Raw genomic sequence first — 21,151 nt, forward strand, 5'->3', positions numbered from 1 at the left:
GAGTTCATCAATATGAGACACCTTTCATACTACATGTAGTCCTTTGATTCATTGTTCATATAGAGATATTGACTACGGCAGCTCTAAATTTTAGCACAGCTGGACATAATTGGACATGAAATTAAAAAATGGACATGATTGTTCAGCAGCCGGTTACACAAGCTGTTTCTTAGTTTATACTGGCATAGTCAGAAATGTTTTACAAACAATATCAACTCTTAACACGGAACAGTTCACTTGCAGTACAAAAACATTGTCAGATACTTATTAGTAGTGAAAAAGTCAGTCAACAGTTGCTCTGAATCATATTTAAGATAGTGGTTGGGCAAAGTGCCGCTGTTGCCTGCATTTTAGCCAGCACATTTGCACACTTCCAGACTCACCCCCCAGATAGAAGAAATGTAAGAACGCTGTAGTCCCAAATACCACTTTATCATTGTAGGTGCATTGGGGTATTCATATCAGTCTCATTAAAATCAGTCTTGTAAATGATCAACCATACATTTTGGAGTTTTCTTTACTATTTAAAATTTTCCAAATAAATGAAAAATCTATTCATATTATTAGCATTTAAATTAAATTATAATTATGTATAACACTGATAACAATGTAATGAGGGCAACTGGAGTACTTTGTTGGCAGAGGATTGCATCTGGAGTTCACAACATCACGACCATTTGTTAAAATATTGAAGGGGTTTATTATACACAAGTTATATTTATTTATATTTATATTATACACTATTACTCGGAGGAGCTGTATGTGAGAATGCAAATGTCTGAATTAGTTCGGCCGGACATTGAATGGATTTTCCCCTGCCAGCTCCATAGTACAAAGTCCATGTAATGTCCAATTGAGCTAATGTGTGAAAAGAGCATGTCACTGTCCGGAGAATTCACAGCGAGAGAGTTGGGTGTGTTGATGACGTATCTATCCTGCCTCCTGCATGCTCTGCCCAGGCGCCATCCCTCGCTTACACCAAACAGAGTTTTTCCAGTAGGTGCGAACGCGCCTCACACAGACAGTTGTGTGCTGCATGTGTGAAAGGGCAACTCTGGACAATGTGCGGAGAATCAGTTCCGGACATTGTCTGGAATTCATATGAGAAAAAAGCTAGAGAGAGGGAGGGAGAGAGAGAGGGTGACAGAGAAGCGGCAGGCGTGTATCCACGAGTTGATGGCAGTGAGTGTGTTAGAGCTAGCATGCAAAGGATTTTGAGCACAAAGCAGGAGACTTAAGTTTCCAACATGGCCTCTAAGCAAATTTTTCTGTACTAACTCACTTCTCAACACAAAGATTACTATGTTGAAGTGTGGATGTTTGCATCACATTAGTAGAGAAAGAGAGAATATGAAAGATCTGTCTGAGGCAAAACAAATTTTACGAGCAGAAAGTGAAGTCGGTCAAAGACTAGATTACAACACAAAACAAAATCAGAAGAAAAACATACTAAGTATTAATATGGAATCATTTAGCATATGTTAACACACAATCCTGTAACTAACTTTGCACAGATGTCAGCCTCACTTGCAAGAGACCAGATGTGTGTTTGTCTTTTCCACCGAATAGCGACAAGCAGATGCAGCAGCTGGCGAAGTGTGCAGTCCTGTTACTCCTGGCTCGTCAGCTGGGTTGGTTCTTGCGTCTCTGGCCGGGTCCAAACGTGTGTGAAGCGATGGAGGGACTCCAGAGAGTCGCCAACATTTGGAACTTAAGGGAGTCGATCACCTTTTATGTCTTTTGAAACTTTGTGGCTTGTAGTAAAAGTGAACCAGTTACAACAGCTAATTAGTAGATGAACATGACTTGGTTATTTTACTTTAAAACCGGTGCCAGTGGTAATGTAAGAAAACATGGTACTTTCTTCTTTGTCCTGTTCTCTAGAAAAGGGGACATCTCTTTGCCACCAGTGCGATGGTACAGCAGAGAGAGGAAGAATTTAGTGTGAGCATGGATTTTGTTGATAAACTAAGGTCACGGGTCAGTGGGTTATAGTATCAATGACATGACTGTAAATGCTGAGTCCCTGAGTGGAGTTCAGGCAGGAAGTTGATAAGCGGAGGATTGTGGGGAATTGAGTCCATGTGCAGCATGGGAAGCCCCTACATCATCAAGTCATATATGGAATTGACATGGTATTGTCTATAGTAACAGAAACAGGAACACCTAACTGCTTATTTTTATGACAAACAAATTGCAAACACCTACTCAGTGCAACACAGTAAAAACTACTTCACGTTTGCCAGCCAACACAAGCTGACTGACATACATTTCTTTTTATGGGAAGTCAAAAAATTATTTTTGATGGAAAGGCCACCTTGATAAAATCATGGACATCATCTTTGACCAAATGTTCCAGGACCCTACATCATATGTGGATTAAGTTTCAAAGATCTTCATCCCCAAGCAAAATTGTGCCCAGTTTGACAGGGCAGTAAGGGGGAATCTAAACCCAAAGGTCCACTTACTAGCTTTTGGACCTTTCATCTGCATGTCACATTCCCAGCAGAATAAAAAAAGCCACAGGATCTACTAGGAATAAGTCAAAGATCATTACGAGTCAGTGGGCAGCCGGGGAAAGATCAAGGACCACATTAACTCCCAAAGCCAGAGACCATCTTTGAACAGAGACTGGGATTACCATCACCAACCATATATACAACCACCTGTTATCATGTGACCAAAGTCCACTGGATGAATGAAGACCATGGGATGTGGTTGAAGGCTAGTAAGTGAGTTCCAGATACAGTTCCCCTCAAAGGACAGGAATAAACTTCCTTCCTGTTTCCAGTGTAGATGTTGGTAATACTTCATTATAAGATATGAAGGGCATAGAGAAAATGTGAAAAATGTAATTTGAAAAGTATTGATTCCAATATGTTGGTGGACAGAAAATGTGCTAAAGGTGGAGAAATTTTGATGGCCTTGGCATAGTTATTTTTACTTAACTAGACTTTTAGTATTATAACTGAGAATTCACTCTCCTGTGTACATGCATGTTGTTGGCTATGGCTATGCCATACAGTATCAACACCTTATAATCCGCAGATGTCTTCATAACCATTATTACATTAGCCTTTCTTATTGAGGTCTTGTGTACTGTTCAATAACAGAATTGTGTAGTTGACACTGAGTAAAGTTAAAGAAGATGCTTCCAATACAGGTCACAGAACTCACTGAATGCTTTAATAAGTACGAAAATGATGTGAATCATATCCTATGGCCTTCATAGTCACCAGATCCAACCCTACGGTAGGGTGACCAGGCATCCCCGTTTTCTTGGGACAGTCCCCGTTTTTGGTGGCCTGTCCCCAGCTGGAGCTGTCCCCGGAAATGTCCCCTTTTCTAACTGTGGATTAAAAACTGACCAGAAAGAAAGACCAGGCAACAGAGCAGAAGGGCAGATGTCCTGCGTTGTGCTTGTTTTGGCCAACAGCAGGGGCTGGCTGTTGGCTATAGCAGCTTCATATCACTCTTCTTCTACTACAAAACACTTGCTTGCCTTGTTTCAGAGAAAACTGCTGTGTAAAACTCAACCAGACACTAGCAAGTCTCAAGTGAATCCACAACATCTCCACGAACATCTTTCCAAAGATGTTCGTGGAGATGTTGTGATGTTGAGGTACTCCAGGGTTGGAATCAGGGGTGGGGTGATGGGATTTAGGAATCGTACTACCAAGTGATAGGTGGCTGATTTGTAGGCATACAGTCTACTTGGATGTAGGCTACCATGCGATCTACAAATACAGTGCATCGTTTTTAATTTAACATATTTCACATGCTATTTGTTTAGGGTTTGGATAGTTTGAGGGCTAATGTTGGTTGCCACTGTAACTTGTTTTACAAATTTTAGATGGGGAATATGACTTGGCCTGAAAAAAAAATTCAGTTAGAAGATTTTTTTTTTTGGTCAACTGAAATCATACCTACTCTTCAACCAGTCGATTGGTTGCTGGAAAAAAAAAAAAAACATGCAGGTGCACGTTATCTCTAGATTAACTAAACTGGCCACAGTGCACTGAGTGCATTTTACTTGGTAGCCTTATTAGCCTAAGTGTATTATGAATAAACATAAAAAACTAGTTTTTGCAGCATATTAAATAATTTTAGCCTAATTATTTTATACTTACATAACAACAGACTCAGAGCCGACTACCGTGCACCTGCCCGTATTCATATGATGATCCCAGCATAAGAACTATTGAGGAATATACACTTAAAGCCTCAAACGTTAAACGGAGCATCCTAACACAGACAAGTTAGCCTTCCGTTCTTAGAGGATATGCCATGTTGGTTGTTGAGCTGTGATATGTAAACTGCTCTTTGCAAAGTTTACACTCGACTATTTGGTCATCCTTTTTAACAAAATGCAGACACACTGACAACTTTTTTGGCATGGTGTCAATTAGTTGTGAGCTGATTCAGAGGAAACGTTCAGTATTCCTTAAATAAATTACACTGAGCACTTGGACGAGAGCATATTGATCAACCAATCGACCGGTTAACTGGGAAACTACAGCCCTAAATGTGACATGGCTATAACTCTTGAAACCATTGAGGCTACCAAAATTTCATGGCAATCCATCCAGTAATTGTTGAGATATTTCAGTCTGACCAAAATGGTGGGCAGACCAACAGTGACTGTGGGACAGACCGACACTGGAGCCTCAAAGTAGCATGGCTAAAAATACTTTACTTAAAATAATTCAATAAGCACAAAGTTCTATGTTATGTGGCCAAGTGGTGGATAAGGTATTGACCAAATCATTTGCGTGTGTCATGATCAAATTTGTATCTCCTCTAAATGTGATTGTATTTTGTTTTTAATATTTAATTTATTTTACTTTAATTGAAAAATAAAAATGTTATAAAATACTTATATATACTAACGACTCCCGCCCACCTACCTATAGGAATCATGAGTAATAGTACAAAAATAAAACAAGGTTGTTAAAATAATAGATTTCTTAAATACTGAGGCATTTGTGAATGTGTGTTGATGTGTGCAAGCTTGTGTCTGATATTGTGCGACAACCAAAGCTAATAAGCCATAATGACTGAGCATGCTTACTTTTCATTGATAAAGTAATTAGAGAGAAGAATGTTGTTTTTCCTCAGTATTTTTGTTATTTTTCTACCATGACATTATTTGGAGAGACAAACAATGTTTCTCAAAAAGTCCAAAAATGACAGTAAAAAGCATAAAAAGTAGCAAAAAAATACAATGGGAAAAATACCATGTTATAAGTAAAAAGTCTTTCATTCAAAATTGTAGTTAGAGTGCCAATCTCAAATGCCCAAGATGACCGTTGTCTTGTTATGTAGCTTCATTTTTGATGGGATAGCGGTAAGTGCGAAGCTCACTGACAAACACATTGCATTTCCTGTGACTACTTCATAATAAAGGTCAACTGGTGTTTCGCCAGTTAAAGGATTTTAATGTGAAGCTACATTAGTAGGAAATGTTTGATTTGCACTTGCATTGCATTTTTTTCCAGGAATGTTGCCAAATACGCCCGTTCATCATACTGCAAATGTATAAATATTGCAATACTTTCATCAGTGGGCCATAAGCTCAGTCAGCATTGTGTTAGATAGTGACTTTACAGACATCTATTTTAATGAAAATCTTTGAAATTACCACTTTAATTAAAAGTATGTATGTACTATCATCAGAATGTACTTAAGTTGAAAAAAGATGAAAACGTTTTCCATGTTTTCAATACATTATTAAAGCACTTTGAATTGCCTTTGTGTGTGAAATGTGCTATGCAAATAAACTTGCCTTGATAAATATAAAGGTGCTCCTTTTCTGGGCAGAATTTGCCCCTCTCAATGTCTTACAGTATTATGTATCATATCATTGGCTTATTATCGATGCATCAACATGTAAGCAGCATTTTATTGTTGCATTGGTTGAGCTGGAGCTAATTATATAGTATTATATAGTATGTATTATATAGTATTTTGTATACTCGGGTATTTTAATTTACTGCATAATAATGCATCATATTTTATATGCTCATTATAGGTTGTCAAAGAATTTAAGTAGAACTGTAACGGGGTTAGGTTTAGGGTCAGGTTATGCATAAAAAGGACACGTTGTCTGAACACATCAGAAGAAGTGTTTACGGGCTTTTCTGAGTGGCCACACTTGAAGGCAGAGTGAAAAGCCAAAGGGGGGGGGGGGATATTGTTTTAATATGGGAATAAGAGCACACATTTTCAGACATATTTTCTCCCCAGTAAGACCGTCATAGTGTTGCACTCAGTTGTTCACGTGACAAAAGTAGTTGTCTAAAGAATGGAGAAAAAAAGAGCTTGCAAAAAAAGTTCAGATCATGCCTACTCTCTCACCTGCAAACAGCTGACCAGTCACTGAGTGAAGTGGGCCTAAAAGAAACATTTTCCGTTCAAGAGGGCTCAGAAATTGTTAGAACTAGACCCCCCCCCCCAATTCTGACACCCGAAAGGGTGTTGAAGCACATGTAGTTTTTTAGAAGTGTAATTTAAGCAAAAAATTTAAATACTCAAGAAAGTACAAGTGCTTCAGCATTAAACTACTCTATGTGGTACTTGAGCAAATGTACTTGTTACATTCTACCGCTGGGTAGGGGCAGGCATTTGAAAAACTTGTTGATCATGAGTAAGGATTGATACGTACCAAGTCTTAGATGAAAAGGTTTTAGCACTCACCCTTTTTCTCTTGGTTTTGAATGGCCAGTTTCCTCTGCACTGCACTCCTTGTGGATGTATAACAACATACTGCATTTATATACTAAGTGTGTCTAATGTGATACAGGGATGTCAGGAAGATGCCACAGTCCTACTACATCTCAGACCAAAGGAGTGAGAGAGGCAGCAGCTGTCATTTTGGTATTCCAGCCTTTTCTGAATAGAGGGCTTGGTTGATGATGTCCAGAAGACGTGACGTTTGAATTAATGAGAGTACATGGACTTTAATTAAAAGAAATTTATAACAACCATACTGTCATGGTTGGATTTTATATAGAGATCTTGACCGCTGCAGTTTTTTTCATTTCACTGTTTATGGCTTGCATTATCATGTAAAATATGATCAACAAGCTGTTAAATGGCATGCCCTGCACAAGTTTCTCAACACTGAGGTAGGTGGGACCCCATGTGAGATGACCTGATATGCAGATATTCATTACTAGGGTCATGAGAGTTGTAGGATCCTGAAATTAGGTCATTGGCTGTTAAGGTTGAGACACTGTAACCTGCAGTTGAAGCAGAATATTGAATAGTTTTTGGTCTGGCTAAGACCCCGTCTGAACTCCCGAGTCATTTCTTTATTTGAACTATGATTAGACACAAACAGTTAATGAGCAGTGACTTCAAAGTAACTAAATCACTACTGCAAACAGTGCTACGAGGGAGGGTCATATGAGATGCATGGCAGCACTGTCACCCATACAGTGTACTGTGTATCATGGTGTCTGGCAGGCTGACTGCACAACCTCTTGTACAGACTGCTGTTGCTAACTTACTGTATGTTGCTAAAGACTATATGTCCTTTTACATTAATTTATTGAAAATATTTTTCCCATTGTAGATACCATTTTTTTGTTTTGTTTTTTACATTATTAGGTTATTATGTTTTTTAACTGTGTTCACTCAGTTATAATGTGGAGGTAGCATAGTTATAAACTTTTATTTGTAATTGAAATTGAGTGTTTCAGGTAATCATATCACCATGTAAGAAAGTAATGGCAAATGGGTTGCTCATTTAACTCTGAAGGTAACTTTCCCTACTGGCTAGCTTAATGTACATCAATGGCATCTGTGTGTGTGGAACATGGGCAAGAGCATTGGCAGCAACATTCCCGGAGGCTATAACCCAGTCTTCTATGTTATTCCTCTTTGCCTGTGTCATCCCTGCCTCCTTTTGTTTTCGTCTCTCTGGCACCGCCAAGTGCTGAGAACGAGAAGGATATCTCGGAGTGTGAAGTGCTCCTCCACTCCTTGCTGAAAGCACCCTGCAGTAGCAGCATGGTAATTCTGCCCCCCTATCTTTCTCTGCATCATGTTTACCTAGCAACAAGCATCACCCGCGGCTGGCCATCCCATTGGTCATTTGAAAACGCACCGGGGACCAATGGCAGGGCTGTTGCCATGGTACAGTGTATAGTTGCCGGGTGGAATTTTGCTGCAAGGCACGTGAGTCTCAGAGTCTGCTTGCCTCCTCGCGCTGCCGTTGTAATCTCCGCTGTCTCGCCGTTAGTACCGTTGAACGTGACTTAGTGGAAGCCAGATCTCTGTGAAGGGAAATACTGACGTTTGTTCACATTTTCAGTAATATAACCACACGAACGCGCCCAAGAATAAGCGGAAAGAAAATCGGCTAAGCAGAGAACAGGAAACGGCTGCATCTAATTCCACAGACTGTTTAAGTCCACTGTTCAGAAGCTGTTTTTCTGCCAAAGCCCATGTACTGTTTCACTACCTAACCATGTACTGAAGCAGAATTTCAGCTTGTATTGACGTTTAAAAGCTATCAGAGCCAAATTTAGTATTTTAAATCAAACAAAGCCAAAATCAGTTAAATTATAAAGGAAATATAAAACTTTGATACAGCCATTTTAAAAAAGCAACTATAGCTCAGAATGAGGAAAAACAAAATTTAAGCCCTAAAATCTAAAGGCAAATTTAGATACCGATGATTCATGTTGTGACAAAATCAGAGCACAAAAGAGCTTTGAAAAAGTGCTTATTTATTATATGTACCAATGCGCATTTATATATTCATGCAAATTACAGCTGTCCTTGGACAGTATATTTAATCATGTAAAAACTATACATAACTAAATCCAAGTTTAAAATCTATCATTAAAACAGACTTTTTGAATATGAATTCCAGTAAATGATTTGAAGTCATTTCTGTTGTTTTCTGAAACAGTTAACTCATTTGAATTAATGTGTTTACACTATATGAATGTCCTGTCATCCCCAGCACACACACAGATATTCTTCTTCACCTGTTTCTCATCTCTCTGCAATTGTGGAGCTGAGATAATTGTGGAGTTTGCATTCCATGATGATGATGAGAAGAAATGTGGTACACTCTATGTTTCTCCTCAGTGCAAACAGACATTTGCACACAGTAGGCTAGTGAAAAGCCAAATGAGAGTTAAGTTCTGTCTCCTTGTCTTTCTGTATTTCTGCCCAGCCACCTTCTTGCTTCCTGTTGGTTATGTGTCTGATGACATTCCTGCCCATACAGAAATAGACTTGACATAAAATCATAATTAGTGTGCATGCACGGGTGTAATGTCCTGTTTTTGGCCCAAACAATATGTCAAATGGTCTTCAGTCACTGTAAAGTCTGCATATACTCAGTTAGTTTGCACAGTTTTTTTTTGTCACACATCAATACACTTTTTCCTGTGACTGGTTAGGAGTGCTGCTTTATAGGTGTTTTTGTCCTCTGAACCACATATTTCCAGTTTATTTCCTTTATTTACATTGTATTCTCTGAGTACATATCCTGTGATATGCTGATGAAAAGGTAAAAGGGCCAGCATCATCTTTTTCATTGTCTAAATTGCAAATTCTAGCCATGAAATCAACAGCTTTAACTTAACTTGTTAAGGTAAACATGATGTAGCAGATACTACCATATGGCCATAAAGTACATTATGTAAAAACTAGGGCTGTAGTCAACCAAAGAAACCTGGTCGACCAAAATCGTATCTACTCTTTAACCAATTGATTGGTCGAGGGGGAAAAAAACTGCACATTATCTCTAGATTAACTAAAATGGCCACAGTGCACTAAGTGCACTCTACCTGGTAGCATTATTAGACTAAATTAATTATAAATAAACACAAAAAGCTAATATTTGGAGCATATTAAATAATTTTAACCTAATTGTTTTAAATTGAAATAACAACAGATTCAGAGCCAACTACTGTAAACATGCCCTTTACGATTCATATGATTTCCGAAAATAGATATATATCAACTGGTGATACCAAATGTTCAGCAAATGCTCAGTAAACATTCAGTAAACGTTAAATAAGTTAGACCTAGCAGTCTCCATTTGGTTGGGTGAGTTCAAAGTTGTGAAAATGTGGGTGTTTTCAAAACAACGCCCCATCCCACACCGCCGCTGAAAACAGTGGATTAATCCTCGAAGGCTATTGATGTAGCACTTTTCTCCTTGCAAAAGTAACACCAGCGATTGTCCGACCAATGAGAATTTTGTCCGATGAGAGCATATCGACCAAACAACCAAAAAGGACTGTACAATGGCAAAACACCTGCACAAAATACAGAAAACACCAAAATATAGCATTCAAAATCAATTTTTCATTTAAGAAAAGTAATGATAAGTTAATTTGTTGTCACTCGTTGCAAGAGATCATTAAACCTGACACACACTCACCTCCTCATAAATGGTTCTCGTGTTTTGAGAAAAACTCTCCATCTTGTCTGCTTGTTTGGTTTAGGATACAAACCATCATTTTCTCTGTTACAAAAAAATCAGTCACACAGAAAGAATCACTAAACACATGACGCCTAACAAACTGTTGTCTTCCTATGGAACTGTATGTGGCATGCCCTTCTCCTATGCGACAGACATGCTTTACATTGTCCTGGCTCCCACTAAGACCAGACACACCCAGCCACCCTGAGCTAGGTATTAGGCATTTTTGAAGCAGACCACCTATAGTGATAGATGACTTCATTATCACGTTAGCATACATTGCTGCCTTTCTGCATTGCTCTATAATGTTGCTTCCTGCTTGTTTATGACTTATCTCTGAGACATAATTTTAATGCAAGATGTATAATTATATTATTAGGCCACACTATCCTATTTTAGCTGTGACTGGTCAGCTGTTTCTCAGTGTGAAGGAGTGCATTTATTTCGACCATGAGTTCCATTAGAGGAGCTTTGAGTTTGGGTAGATTACCGAGGAAGGCTGCAGGACACTACAAAGCCAGAATGCAGTAATTGCACTTGCTGAGGTTTGCCTTGAAATTTAGCTTGATTTCTCAAACAAAATAAACTTAATGATAAATTGATGATTTTTTTAATGACACTGAGCTCAGTTTTGACCAAATTTGTTGTTACAGGCAGGTTGTCATCATAGGGCTTCATGTATAGTATTAGCATATAACCGCTTATATACTATACTCCTCAAAATAACAAAACACATTATGGACTGATTAAGGGATATTTCAAATCAGTACAACTATACAGCAATTAAGTTTCAAATTTCACCGATAAACAACGGAAGAACCTGTCATGTTCAAACTGTACTGTACTGCAGTTTCAGTCCTGTTCCCAAACTTCCTCTGATGTGCATAGCTACAGGATTATCATGGGAGCCCTCACCTTTGAGTAGTAGGTAATTAGAGTAAGCAAACTGCACTGGATTTGGACCATTATTTTTTTTGGCTAGACCGCAACAGAGGGGCCAGCCCTATAAATGCAAATGTCCGTGAGTGAGTGAGCGAGTGATGAAGTTACACAATTTGTCAGCCAAATGGCACATGACTGAATGCTGAAGTTACACTATTGGTTAGCCGGCCGAGAGTTGGCGCTTCCCCTTTGGCTGCTGTTTCATGCATGTTTTCAAAATGAATTGTTCTATTGCATTATCAGGGGGGCGTTTAAGGGCAGTTTTGCCAATTTAGCACATTTGTAGCCAGATTTACTGACTTTTCACACCCTTTTAGTGACTTTTCTTCAATAGAGAACCTATAGAAAAATCTAAAGACATTTTTGGACAAACCTTAGCTACGTTCTGTAGAAGAGAGTCGCGTGCGCGATGTCGGGCTTTCCCTCCACAGGCACACCTCTCTATCTGTCTCATTCAATTGACTAAACAGCACCTGACACAGACATGAATGAGCCTCTAATTTTCTTTCTGAGTGATCATTTTACAAGTAAATATAGCCGAAATCAAAGAAAAGCCATTGTCTTTAACTTATGTGTATGGTTATTTTGTTAGATGATGTCACGGTTATAAAATCAGCATTTTAGCAGTGCAGAGCAATAGCTTGGAAATGGCTTGGAAGTGACTCCTGGGTTAACATGTAGTCTTAAACATGTATATGAGAACAGCTTTATTGGGAATTTAGCTGTATTAAATGAATGTATATGTGAGCAAAGAGTGTAGCTGAGAAGCAAAAAGGTGGTCCAGTCATATAACAGGTTTTGACCCAGTCTTTTTTTTATTAAATATTACTGATTGATTAATCTGCAAAGGTAATAGATTAAAAACCCAGAAAAAAAGAAAGAAAGAAAGAGAGAGAAAGAAAGAAAAAGCTCAAGTGACACACATTTGTCAGTACAGTGTGAGTCGTGTTTGAGGGTGAGTTTTCCTTTAAGGGGGTGTCAGCTGGTATATGACAGTGTTTGTGTGCTGAGCTGTTCCCAGGCAGCATTGTGCCTGATTTAGCCGGAATGCTCGGTTAGCAACAGTAACAACTTTTAGCTTTGGCTGGTTTGTGAGGAGAAGTCACACATCTCAGCTGTAGAGAGTCACTCAGTGACCATGTGCTTATGAAAGCCTTTTGCCCCAATCCCCCCAACTCCCACCCCCGCTCCGGGGCTGAACCTCCACCCCCCAACCCTCCCTTTCTCCATTTCTACCTGACATCTTCAAACTATTTCCGCGTCATTCCTGCCTCGCGCCGTTAGAAGAGACAGTGGGAAACTAAGCCGACCGCCCCTCCCACACACCCAGCCGCCAGCCAATTACAGCCGGGGACGGGACTTTATGTAGCCAATTGCACTGCAGCTGCCATGGCGTCGGGTAGCAACAGAGGCTGTAGAGGGTGCGTGTACCCGAGCACAGAGAAGTTGAAATATTTTCAAAGACTGGATGAACAAAATGAGCCTATGTGTGCTACATGGTAGTAGTAGGAAAAACAAACAAACAAACAAAAACAAAAAAAAACAGCTGTGTGCTCGTTTTATTGCAGGTTTTTCACATACAAAGGACCTGCAATATTAATAACCGCTATTATTCACGTTCGTGTCTGCTGTGTTAAACTGTGTCCACCTTAAAGTAGTTCTTTCGTAAATTATGTTTTTTGTCGGGCAGCCTATCAATTAAGACATGCATTTATTGTATGAAGGCGGAAACGTGCACGTTTTAATGGCATTTATCAATATAGGCCTCTGTCTCCATTCCCCTCCCTCCGTCCCGGGTCTTCATTGCACAATTAGCTTCTTGTGAGCAGAACAGAACATACGTTTTTAAGATCCTAACTTATATTTTTATTAACCGTTGGAGGACATTTGTATTTTAGAATTTGCCTAGATTCTCTCAAGGTTCAAATGTACAAGTTTAGAAAAGTACCACCTATTACCACCTAAGTGGTTATTCGTTTGTATCACAACGTCTTTTTTCGGAGCTTTATCCATGAAATTGTAGAAAGGTTTTGGGTAAATTAATTAAATGTTGTCTATGTATGCGTGTATATAAAGTCCCAGTATATATATCCCGCTGTTACTATAAATGGACAGGACAGGAGAGGTCTGCTTGGAACAGACTACTGCGGTCAGAGGGAAGGTTACCGTCCCGCTAACTCACTCGGGTTGTTGATAACGCTCCATAAAATGACTTGGCCGCTGAGTGCTGCTTGGTGTGTAATTACTTGTGAAATGTCGCTACGTTTATTTTTCATCCTGTGTGTGTATCCGTCCCGGTTTTACCAGTACTACGTGAGGCTGCACCAGACAGACCAGCTCCGACCCCTGCAACGGGCATATGGTATAGTCCCTATCGCAGGGTGGGGGAGCCGTGTGGGAGAGGAACACAGATTCCGTCTAACGGAGAAGCTCGGAAAGAGAAACGGGCGAGAAACGTGAGTCGAAAAATCGCCCCGGTGAAGGTTTCCACCTTGAAGGAATAAAAATTCTCCCCCACTTATGAGATGTACAAGCAAGGAAGGACATTTGGTGTGTGAAAAGAGAGCGGAAGCAGACGGAAGAAGAGGCGCGTCAAGAAGCGATCAGAGGCGTCTGACAGCAAGCTCAGGACCTCCGCTGGATTTGGTTTCTATAGTTCTTTTTGAGGCGAGTTTCAAGTTGTGGTTCGTTGCAGTTCAGACTTTGTGATTCTACTTTGGTGTGATTACCTCAGAGGCTGACTCCTTCCTGGATTGAGTTGCTGTGGTAAACAGTGGACAGTCGGAGATTGGAAGTATAATGCAGGCCGTCAGCGGCTTGTCCTGTCTGTCTCTTCAACACGCGGAAACATTTGGCTTCTGACCCCAGATCCTGGATCTCAACTTTCTTTCCCAGTGTACCCCGAAGTGCAGTAGGCGTGTAAGTGGGGTGCAGTGTGCCTGCTTATAATGGTACATCACTTTGTTCCTGCAGACAGTCCTATTGGCCTGTAAGGATATCCCCTTAAAGGAACTTTGTCTGGAACTAAACATACTCCCACTCCCACTACTGTCTCTGTGAAATCAACACGTTACAGGGGAAGGGTTTGTTTACACGTTTTTGTTGTCAGAGATATCTTGTATAGTGTATGTGGATTGCATTATTGTTTGGCTTTTTAAAAGGGCAACTTTTCAACCTGGTTGAGGCCAGCCACCTTCTGGGCCAGTAGGTGGGTGCAGGGGAGCTGAGTGACCGCAGCACAGTGGAGCTCTGGCTGCGAAGGCTCTGTGACATTGCCAGTGCAGGGCTGTGTGTGTCACTGGATTAATCTGAGTGATAACATCACTCTACACTGCCCTACTCTGTCCAGTAACCAGTTCCCCCAGAAAGCACCAGTAATTGGAGCTATTTTTAGTGTAAGGGATGGGGTAAAAGCAGGCGGCTGGAAACCCAATTCCCCTCCACCTCCTTCTCTTCTACCCCTTCTGTCACACTACCTCACTCAGCCCACCTGGCAGCATGCTGGGCGAGCCTGGTTAGCACAGACTTGACTTGCAGCTAGTTAGGGTGCTTTACAAGTAGTCTGGAAGAATAACAAAAATTGGACAAACTTATTGTGATTCATAATATGAGAACTGTTGGAACCATACCGACCATGGAGTCATGGTAACCTGGGAATACTAGCTTTACTGTGTTCTACTGGTTAAGGCTGCACTGGACACATAAACCCTGTTCTGGATTACCATTTAGAAGATGTCTGAAGGAGTGCTAGCTGTGTACTTAAACTTTTGGTTAAACCTGCCCTGGACTAAGTGAACCTATCATAAGCAAGTAAGAATCTATGCCTTCACCCCAGGGACATTTAGCTCAAACTCTTAAATCAGAGTACGCACTTGTTAACATTCTGAAATAGACGAAAGACCTACCTTTGACTACCTAAAATATCGTTCACCAGCGACCTGGAGCAGTACAAACCTCCAGCACACAGCAAGAATGCATAAAACTTTGGAAGCCAACGTAACTAAAAGATAACTGATTAACCAAATATTCTATTTCCCCCCATTCCCCGTATCCACAGAGAAACAGAATATATATGTACAATGAGAGATCTATATCTTTAGTGTAACTTCACAGAAGACAGAGATTGCATCCTTTATATTTTTACTTCAGAGAGACAAGCTGCCTGTACACCAGTTGGTTGCCTTAGAAACCACAGTCACAAAAAAAAATTTACAAAAGAAAAAAGCCAGAGAATACGGTGCCTTTTGATTGGTTGGTCGGTTTCCCACCATTTCAAGATTCATTGATTTAGTTGGATGTAAATTGTTAAAGCGAACTCTGGGATTGAAAACACGCCTGATGACAGTTACCCGACCCCTTACGAACACCGCCCACCTGTCAGAGTGTTTTGATTGACAGTATTTCCTTGCTGGATTGAACAATTGCCAAGCTTTTCCATGGTGATCACGTCATCATCCGTGGAGGACAAGACCGCGCCCTCTTGCAGGATGGTCCAATCAGAACCCTGGATCACCTCTGCCCTGCTTCGCAAGAACAAGAGTCAGTACACACACACACACACACACACACACACACACACACACACACACACACACACAATCCCACTGATAAAAACAGTGTAAACTCCTTTCTTCTTTACTTCATATTATGGCCACAATTGTGTGTAATTCTACTATCATGGTAATCTGTTCTGGTAATCTACTATTTCTCTTGTGTGTATGTGTGTGTGTTTGTTATTGTAGCTGTGTGTAGTTTATCAATATTGTACAATTGTTTTTTGTTTCTGTAAGTACTTTGCGAGGTTGGATGTGTTTTTGTTAATATGTCATGATGGTGGTGTGTGTATGTATGTCAGTATGGTAACATGTTGCTGTGTGTGTCAGCATGTGTTGGCCTTGAATCCTGGTTGCTCTGGATATGAATAGGCTCACGCTCCACGCCCGTCTGTGTGATCTGAAGCATTGTGGGGGTTTTTTTGGTTTTTTTTGTTTTGTTTTTTTTTCGGTCAGGGAGACTGTGGTGAGGGACGGGGTTGTGAGGATGCTGAACATTAAGCATTTGACCAGTCTCAGATGCAGGTTTACCACTACATACACACTGGATATCACTTTGTTCAACTACTCCTTCCTTTAATTCACAGTATAAATTAATAAATATCTATGCCAGTGGCGCCAGCCGGCTATGAGTGGATGGCTAGCATGTGGAATTTTGTCCAAAAAAAAAAAAACTTCACTTTGAAATGTAGTGAATTTCCAGAACAACTTTTATTAGTTGCACTGCAAATGGTAGCAAGTAGTCTGTTACAGCTTGCTCTGTTGCTCACGTGATCATTGTCCATTGGCTGCGGTCCTTTTATAGTCTATGCTGCTCATAGCAGGGACTCAGAAGAAACTAGCTTGCTCCATAATATTACCAAACGAGTTTTACGGACTCTGAACACAAAGAAAGGGAAAAAAAACTTAGTGTGTTTTATGAAAAGAAGTATTGGCCTGCCTTGAAAACTTATCTTGAAAACAACTTTTCAGCTAAGCATATGACTATTTATGTGTTATGATTAAAAAGTGTTCTAGAAGCCTGGGTAAGCTGAATTAGTTGTAACTGCTGTTGTAAAACTGTTAATGTTGTTTTAAAGCCCCAGTTGCATTCTATTGCTGCAGTGGTTTATCTTTTACTGAGTTACAAACATCAAGCCTGTGTGTGGAATGAGGCCTCATGTTCAAGGGAAAAATTGGACCCTGAGGCCAGGACCTGGACCAGTGGGACAGCTGGGGATGGGTAATGAAGTAACTATTTAGTTGTCATAACTTTGTTGGGGATTGAAGTTATTGCAGTATTTTAATACATTTCATGCTCTTTCTTTGGTTATTTTACACTTACTCTCAGTTGGCAGTTTATTAGGTACACCTAGCTTAAACTGATGCAGTCTAATCCAACAGTCTTGCAATGAATCCTCCCTCATGAACGTTGTAATGTTCAGTTTGTGTTGTGTTGGAATTGTGTTAAAGAGGTGTTGATTCAACAGTGTGATCATTTTGGAGGATTTAGTCTTTGGTGCTGTTGAAGTGTATTGTACATTAGTTTTAGCTAGGTGTACCTAATAAACTGCCAACTGAGTGTACGTGTAAATAAATAACCAAAGAAATGTTTAGCATAGCGAGGAGGTCGGGTTGGATGGATGTCAGTGTTGATGGTTTATGTCAGTTTGTTTTGTTGTGTTTTGGGAATGAAGAACAACTTTGAAATAAGGCTAAGCTCGTAGATGTGCTCTGTAGGGGTGGGCGATGTGTCAAATGTACTCTAAGTATTGCAGCTAGTTCTACGTGGGATGTAGTAAATTACTATATCGCGAACATTAAGTGCATATTGTTACATAATGTTTTTAAACTGCCGGCATGAGACTCGATTTGGTGTTTCGCTTCTCTCGCTCGCTTGTCATGGCTTTCTTCTTTTCACAGACACCAAAGAAAAAAAACTCACATACATACGTCACACACACTCTCTCTCCAATCCAAACCAGCCTCCTGGGCAAGTTTGTGTATGTATCTGGAGGGAACAGGGAAAGAGCACGGAGAGAGTGAAAGAACTGAAGCGCCAAAGCAAGTTTATATGTGTTGAGTTCGGAAACGGTAACGGTCAGCAAACACACAGACACAAACCATAAACACATACGCTAACGCTCCAGTGATGTGACTGCCATTGTTCTGCAGAGTAGTTTGTCACAGTGACAGGCTGGACCTCTGCCTCTGTGGTTTATACACTGCTATTTTTATTTTACCGTTTTTGACCTGACCTAAACGTCATGCACTAAATGTGCATTTAAATCTTAATTTTAATATATGATATTTTGAGCTTTCTCAGGGTTTCTTGGTGAATGCGATATATATATATATTTTTTTTTTGTGATTGCTCTGAGCTTTGTTTTTGTTAAGGATGTTTTGTTGAGCTTGACCTAATAGAAATAGGTTACAGTATTTACACCCAGAATATGCCATTATTTATTTTAGTTTAACAGCTGTTAAAAACCTATGTACTCAATTGCCTGGTTTGAATTAATACAGCTCTTTTAAATTTAATTTGGTTGTGATTTCCCCGTTTTTGCATGCAACTTTAATGTTGTTCCAATAGAAACCACTAATGAATATAAACAAGAACATTTTAATGCACACACATGTTGAAGGGACCACTAGAATCATCATACTGGTATGATTGTATGTAACAAAGGGTTAAATTGAACATTTATGAAGTGCTTTAGAGGAGATTTCAAAATATCGAGATGTATCGAAATATAGCCTAAAATATTGCAGCATTACTTATAGGCCATAACGCCCAGCCCTAGTGCTCACTGGTCATCTGTAAATGTTTTTTGTGGTGGCATGCAGAGTGTAGGTTCAGGTTCAGCCATGTCCTCATTTACCTCAGTGGAAAACAGATCTGTGTTATTCTGTTGTTATTGAAATGCTTATTAATGTCTAATGACAGAATGTTTCTAGTGGCCTGTGTATGTGATTCTCAATATCTGGCCACTGCTACAACCATGCAGTGCTTGTTGTGGGCTGCAAAGCCAACCATGATCTGCTATGTCGCAGGTTCAAATCCACCCAGGAACCTTTGATATATATCTCTCTCCCTCTTTTCCTTTCATCTCTCTACAAGTGCTATCTAAGACCTAAAATTCCCAAAAAATTGACATTTATTATTGACTACAGTCTGTGCTGCATCACTGTGTATGAGCTCGGGTTCATTTAAAGACTGAGATCATACATGATCTGAAACTTCGGCTGTGTGAATTTGTATGGTTGGTATGGCACAGGCTGTGAGTAAAACATCAAATTAAGGCTGAAATTTTTTAAAACTCTCACATGATTTGTGGACATACATGTTGGATTTCAGGACTTCACAGAAATTTACATACCTGTTACAAAATGTAATATAATGGACCATAAAGGGATTAATTGTTGTAGCCTGTGTCACTTGAATCAGTACTGCATTTCTCTAGGCTTTGGAATGACTACTGTACAGGCCTACCAGACTCTGTGGATTTCCTGTAGTCCCAGTGTGGGATGCCTCACGTCAAGGCTCTGTTTTTACATCCAGCTGGGAATTATGTTTGAACCCTGACATTTTGTGGCTTACTTGTTCAGCTTTCTCTACCTGCACAATGGATCACTCATTTCTTGCCCTTCCTCCTTGTTTTTCACTTTTAATTCATTTTTCCATGGATTTGTTTTATTCAGCTTGTAACAGTGTTATTCAGTTACATCAATTATATGGAAATAATAATCATAATCATAATCGCATGTATATGTTACGAACAATTTTGGAACTTGTATTGAAGAATGTGACTTGTCACACCCCTAGTTGAATGTATTTTATTACAGTCCCTGGCCCAGTTCCAATGTCCCAGCAAAGCCCTCACCACTGAACCCTCACAGACTTTTAAACCAACGTCACCTGTGACATCACACTAAGTGTGTGAGTGCAGGAGGATGTGAGGCCTCCAAACACTGTCTGATGAATTGGACAACACTTTGTGACATCATGATGGCTGGACGCAGTAAAGTGTGAAGCTGATATTTCAGACTTTACGTGGTTTAGTGAATTGGAGTATCTTTTGTTCTGTTGATATGTAGAACTATTCTGTCAGACTAAATCAAAACTCCTGCCTACAGATACATAATTCTGGTTAACAACATGTGATTATGATTAAAAGGAAATGGCATATTGCTGACTAATTCCATGTTTTTTTTTATTTTTCTTTTTTTATGAAAAGACATGGCAATTTTTATGAAGTTTCGCCGTCACTGCCGTTTTATGTCACAACTTTTGTCATTGTAGGTCTGCAGAGTTACAGACTTATGGAGAGTGCATACGGTCTTAAAAAGTATGCGACAGAGGCCTCACAGACTTAGTGGGAGGGGCATGAGACCTGGGCCCTTCTATAACTCAAAAGGGTCTGTCACAGCCAATGACTTTTACATCTCTTCTTAAAACATACTTTTATCAAAGAGCTTTTCCTGATTTTACTTAATTTTATTCACTGCCCAGATTACTTGATTCTTAAAGATTTTTTTTTATGGGTTTTATTAATTCTTAGTGATTGGTCTTTTACTGGTGACACTGTATTCCCTCTTACTGTAATTGTCTCTGTGATTTGCTTGTTTTAACTCTGTTGCCTTGTATGACCTGCTTGTTTTAATTAGTTGCCCTGTGTGAAGCACTTTATAGCGTGGGCTTAGAAAAGTGTTCTATAAACTAAGAAGATAATAATAATAATAATTATTATTATTATTATTATTATTATTCATGTACTGTGGTGAACTTGTGTTTATGTGAGAAGTAACTGTTGATTCAAACATGAGGCTTCCTGCATGCTCTTCAAAATAAATGCAGTCCTGTTTGAAATTATTGGCGGCCATGAATTTTAAGTACAGAATTTAGAATATCTATAGAAATAAATGAAAACTAACCAATTTTGTATAATCAGAATATTTCAATAAAATGTCCAAGGTGATCAAAAGAAAATAAAAAAACAAAACTTGCTTAATAGTGAAAATGATACAAACACAAAATCTACCTTAGACACAATTATTGGCAACCTTCACTAACATTTAGTTGCAGAAGCTTTGGCAACAATGACAGCCTCTAAACGTTACTTGTAGCTATCTAAAAACTTCTAGCACCTGTTTGCTGGTAGTTTTTTCCTACTGCTGAATGTGTGCTTTGGGTCGTTGTCCCCCTGAAAGACCCAAGACCTTTGTC

At 39.5% G+C, this 21,151-nt stretch overlaps 1 protein-coding gene across 2 annotated transcripts in view; it reads left to right on the forward strand.

The window, feature by feature from the left end:
* The window catches only part of dyrk1b (dual-specificity tyrosine-(Y)-phosphorylation regulated kinase 1B), a 64,097-nt gene that overhangs the window by 15,318 nt on the left and 27,628 nt on the right, over positions 1-21,151 (forward strand). Inside the window, exon 1 of one of the 2 annotated variants that reach the window (XM_040118923.1) lies at positions 13,774-15,931. The exons of the other annotated variant lie outside the window; for it this stretch is intronic. Coding sequence (XP_039974857.1) covers positions 15,829-15,931 — 103 coding nt within the window. The 5' untranslated portion in view covers positions 13,774-15,828. Of the gene's footprint in view, positions 1-13,773; positions 15,932-21,151 lie in introns of those variants that run through there. 2 annotated transcript variants of the gene reach the window in all.

The sequence above is a fragment of the Xiphias gladius genome, chromosome 22 (assembly GCF_016859285.1).
Source record: "Xiphias gladius isolate SHS-SW01 ecotype Sanya breed wild chromosome 22, ASM1685928v1, whole genome shotgun sequence".
Classification (NCBI taxonomy): Eukaryota; Metazoa; Chordata; class Actinopteri; order Istiophoriformes; family Xiphiidae; genus Xiphias; species Xiphias gladius.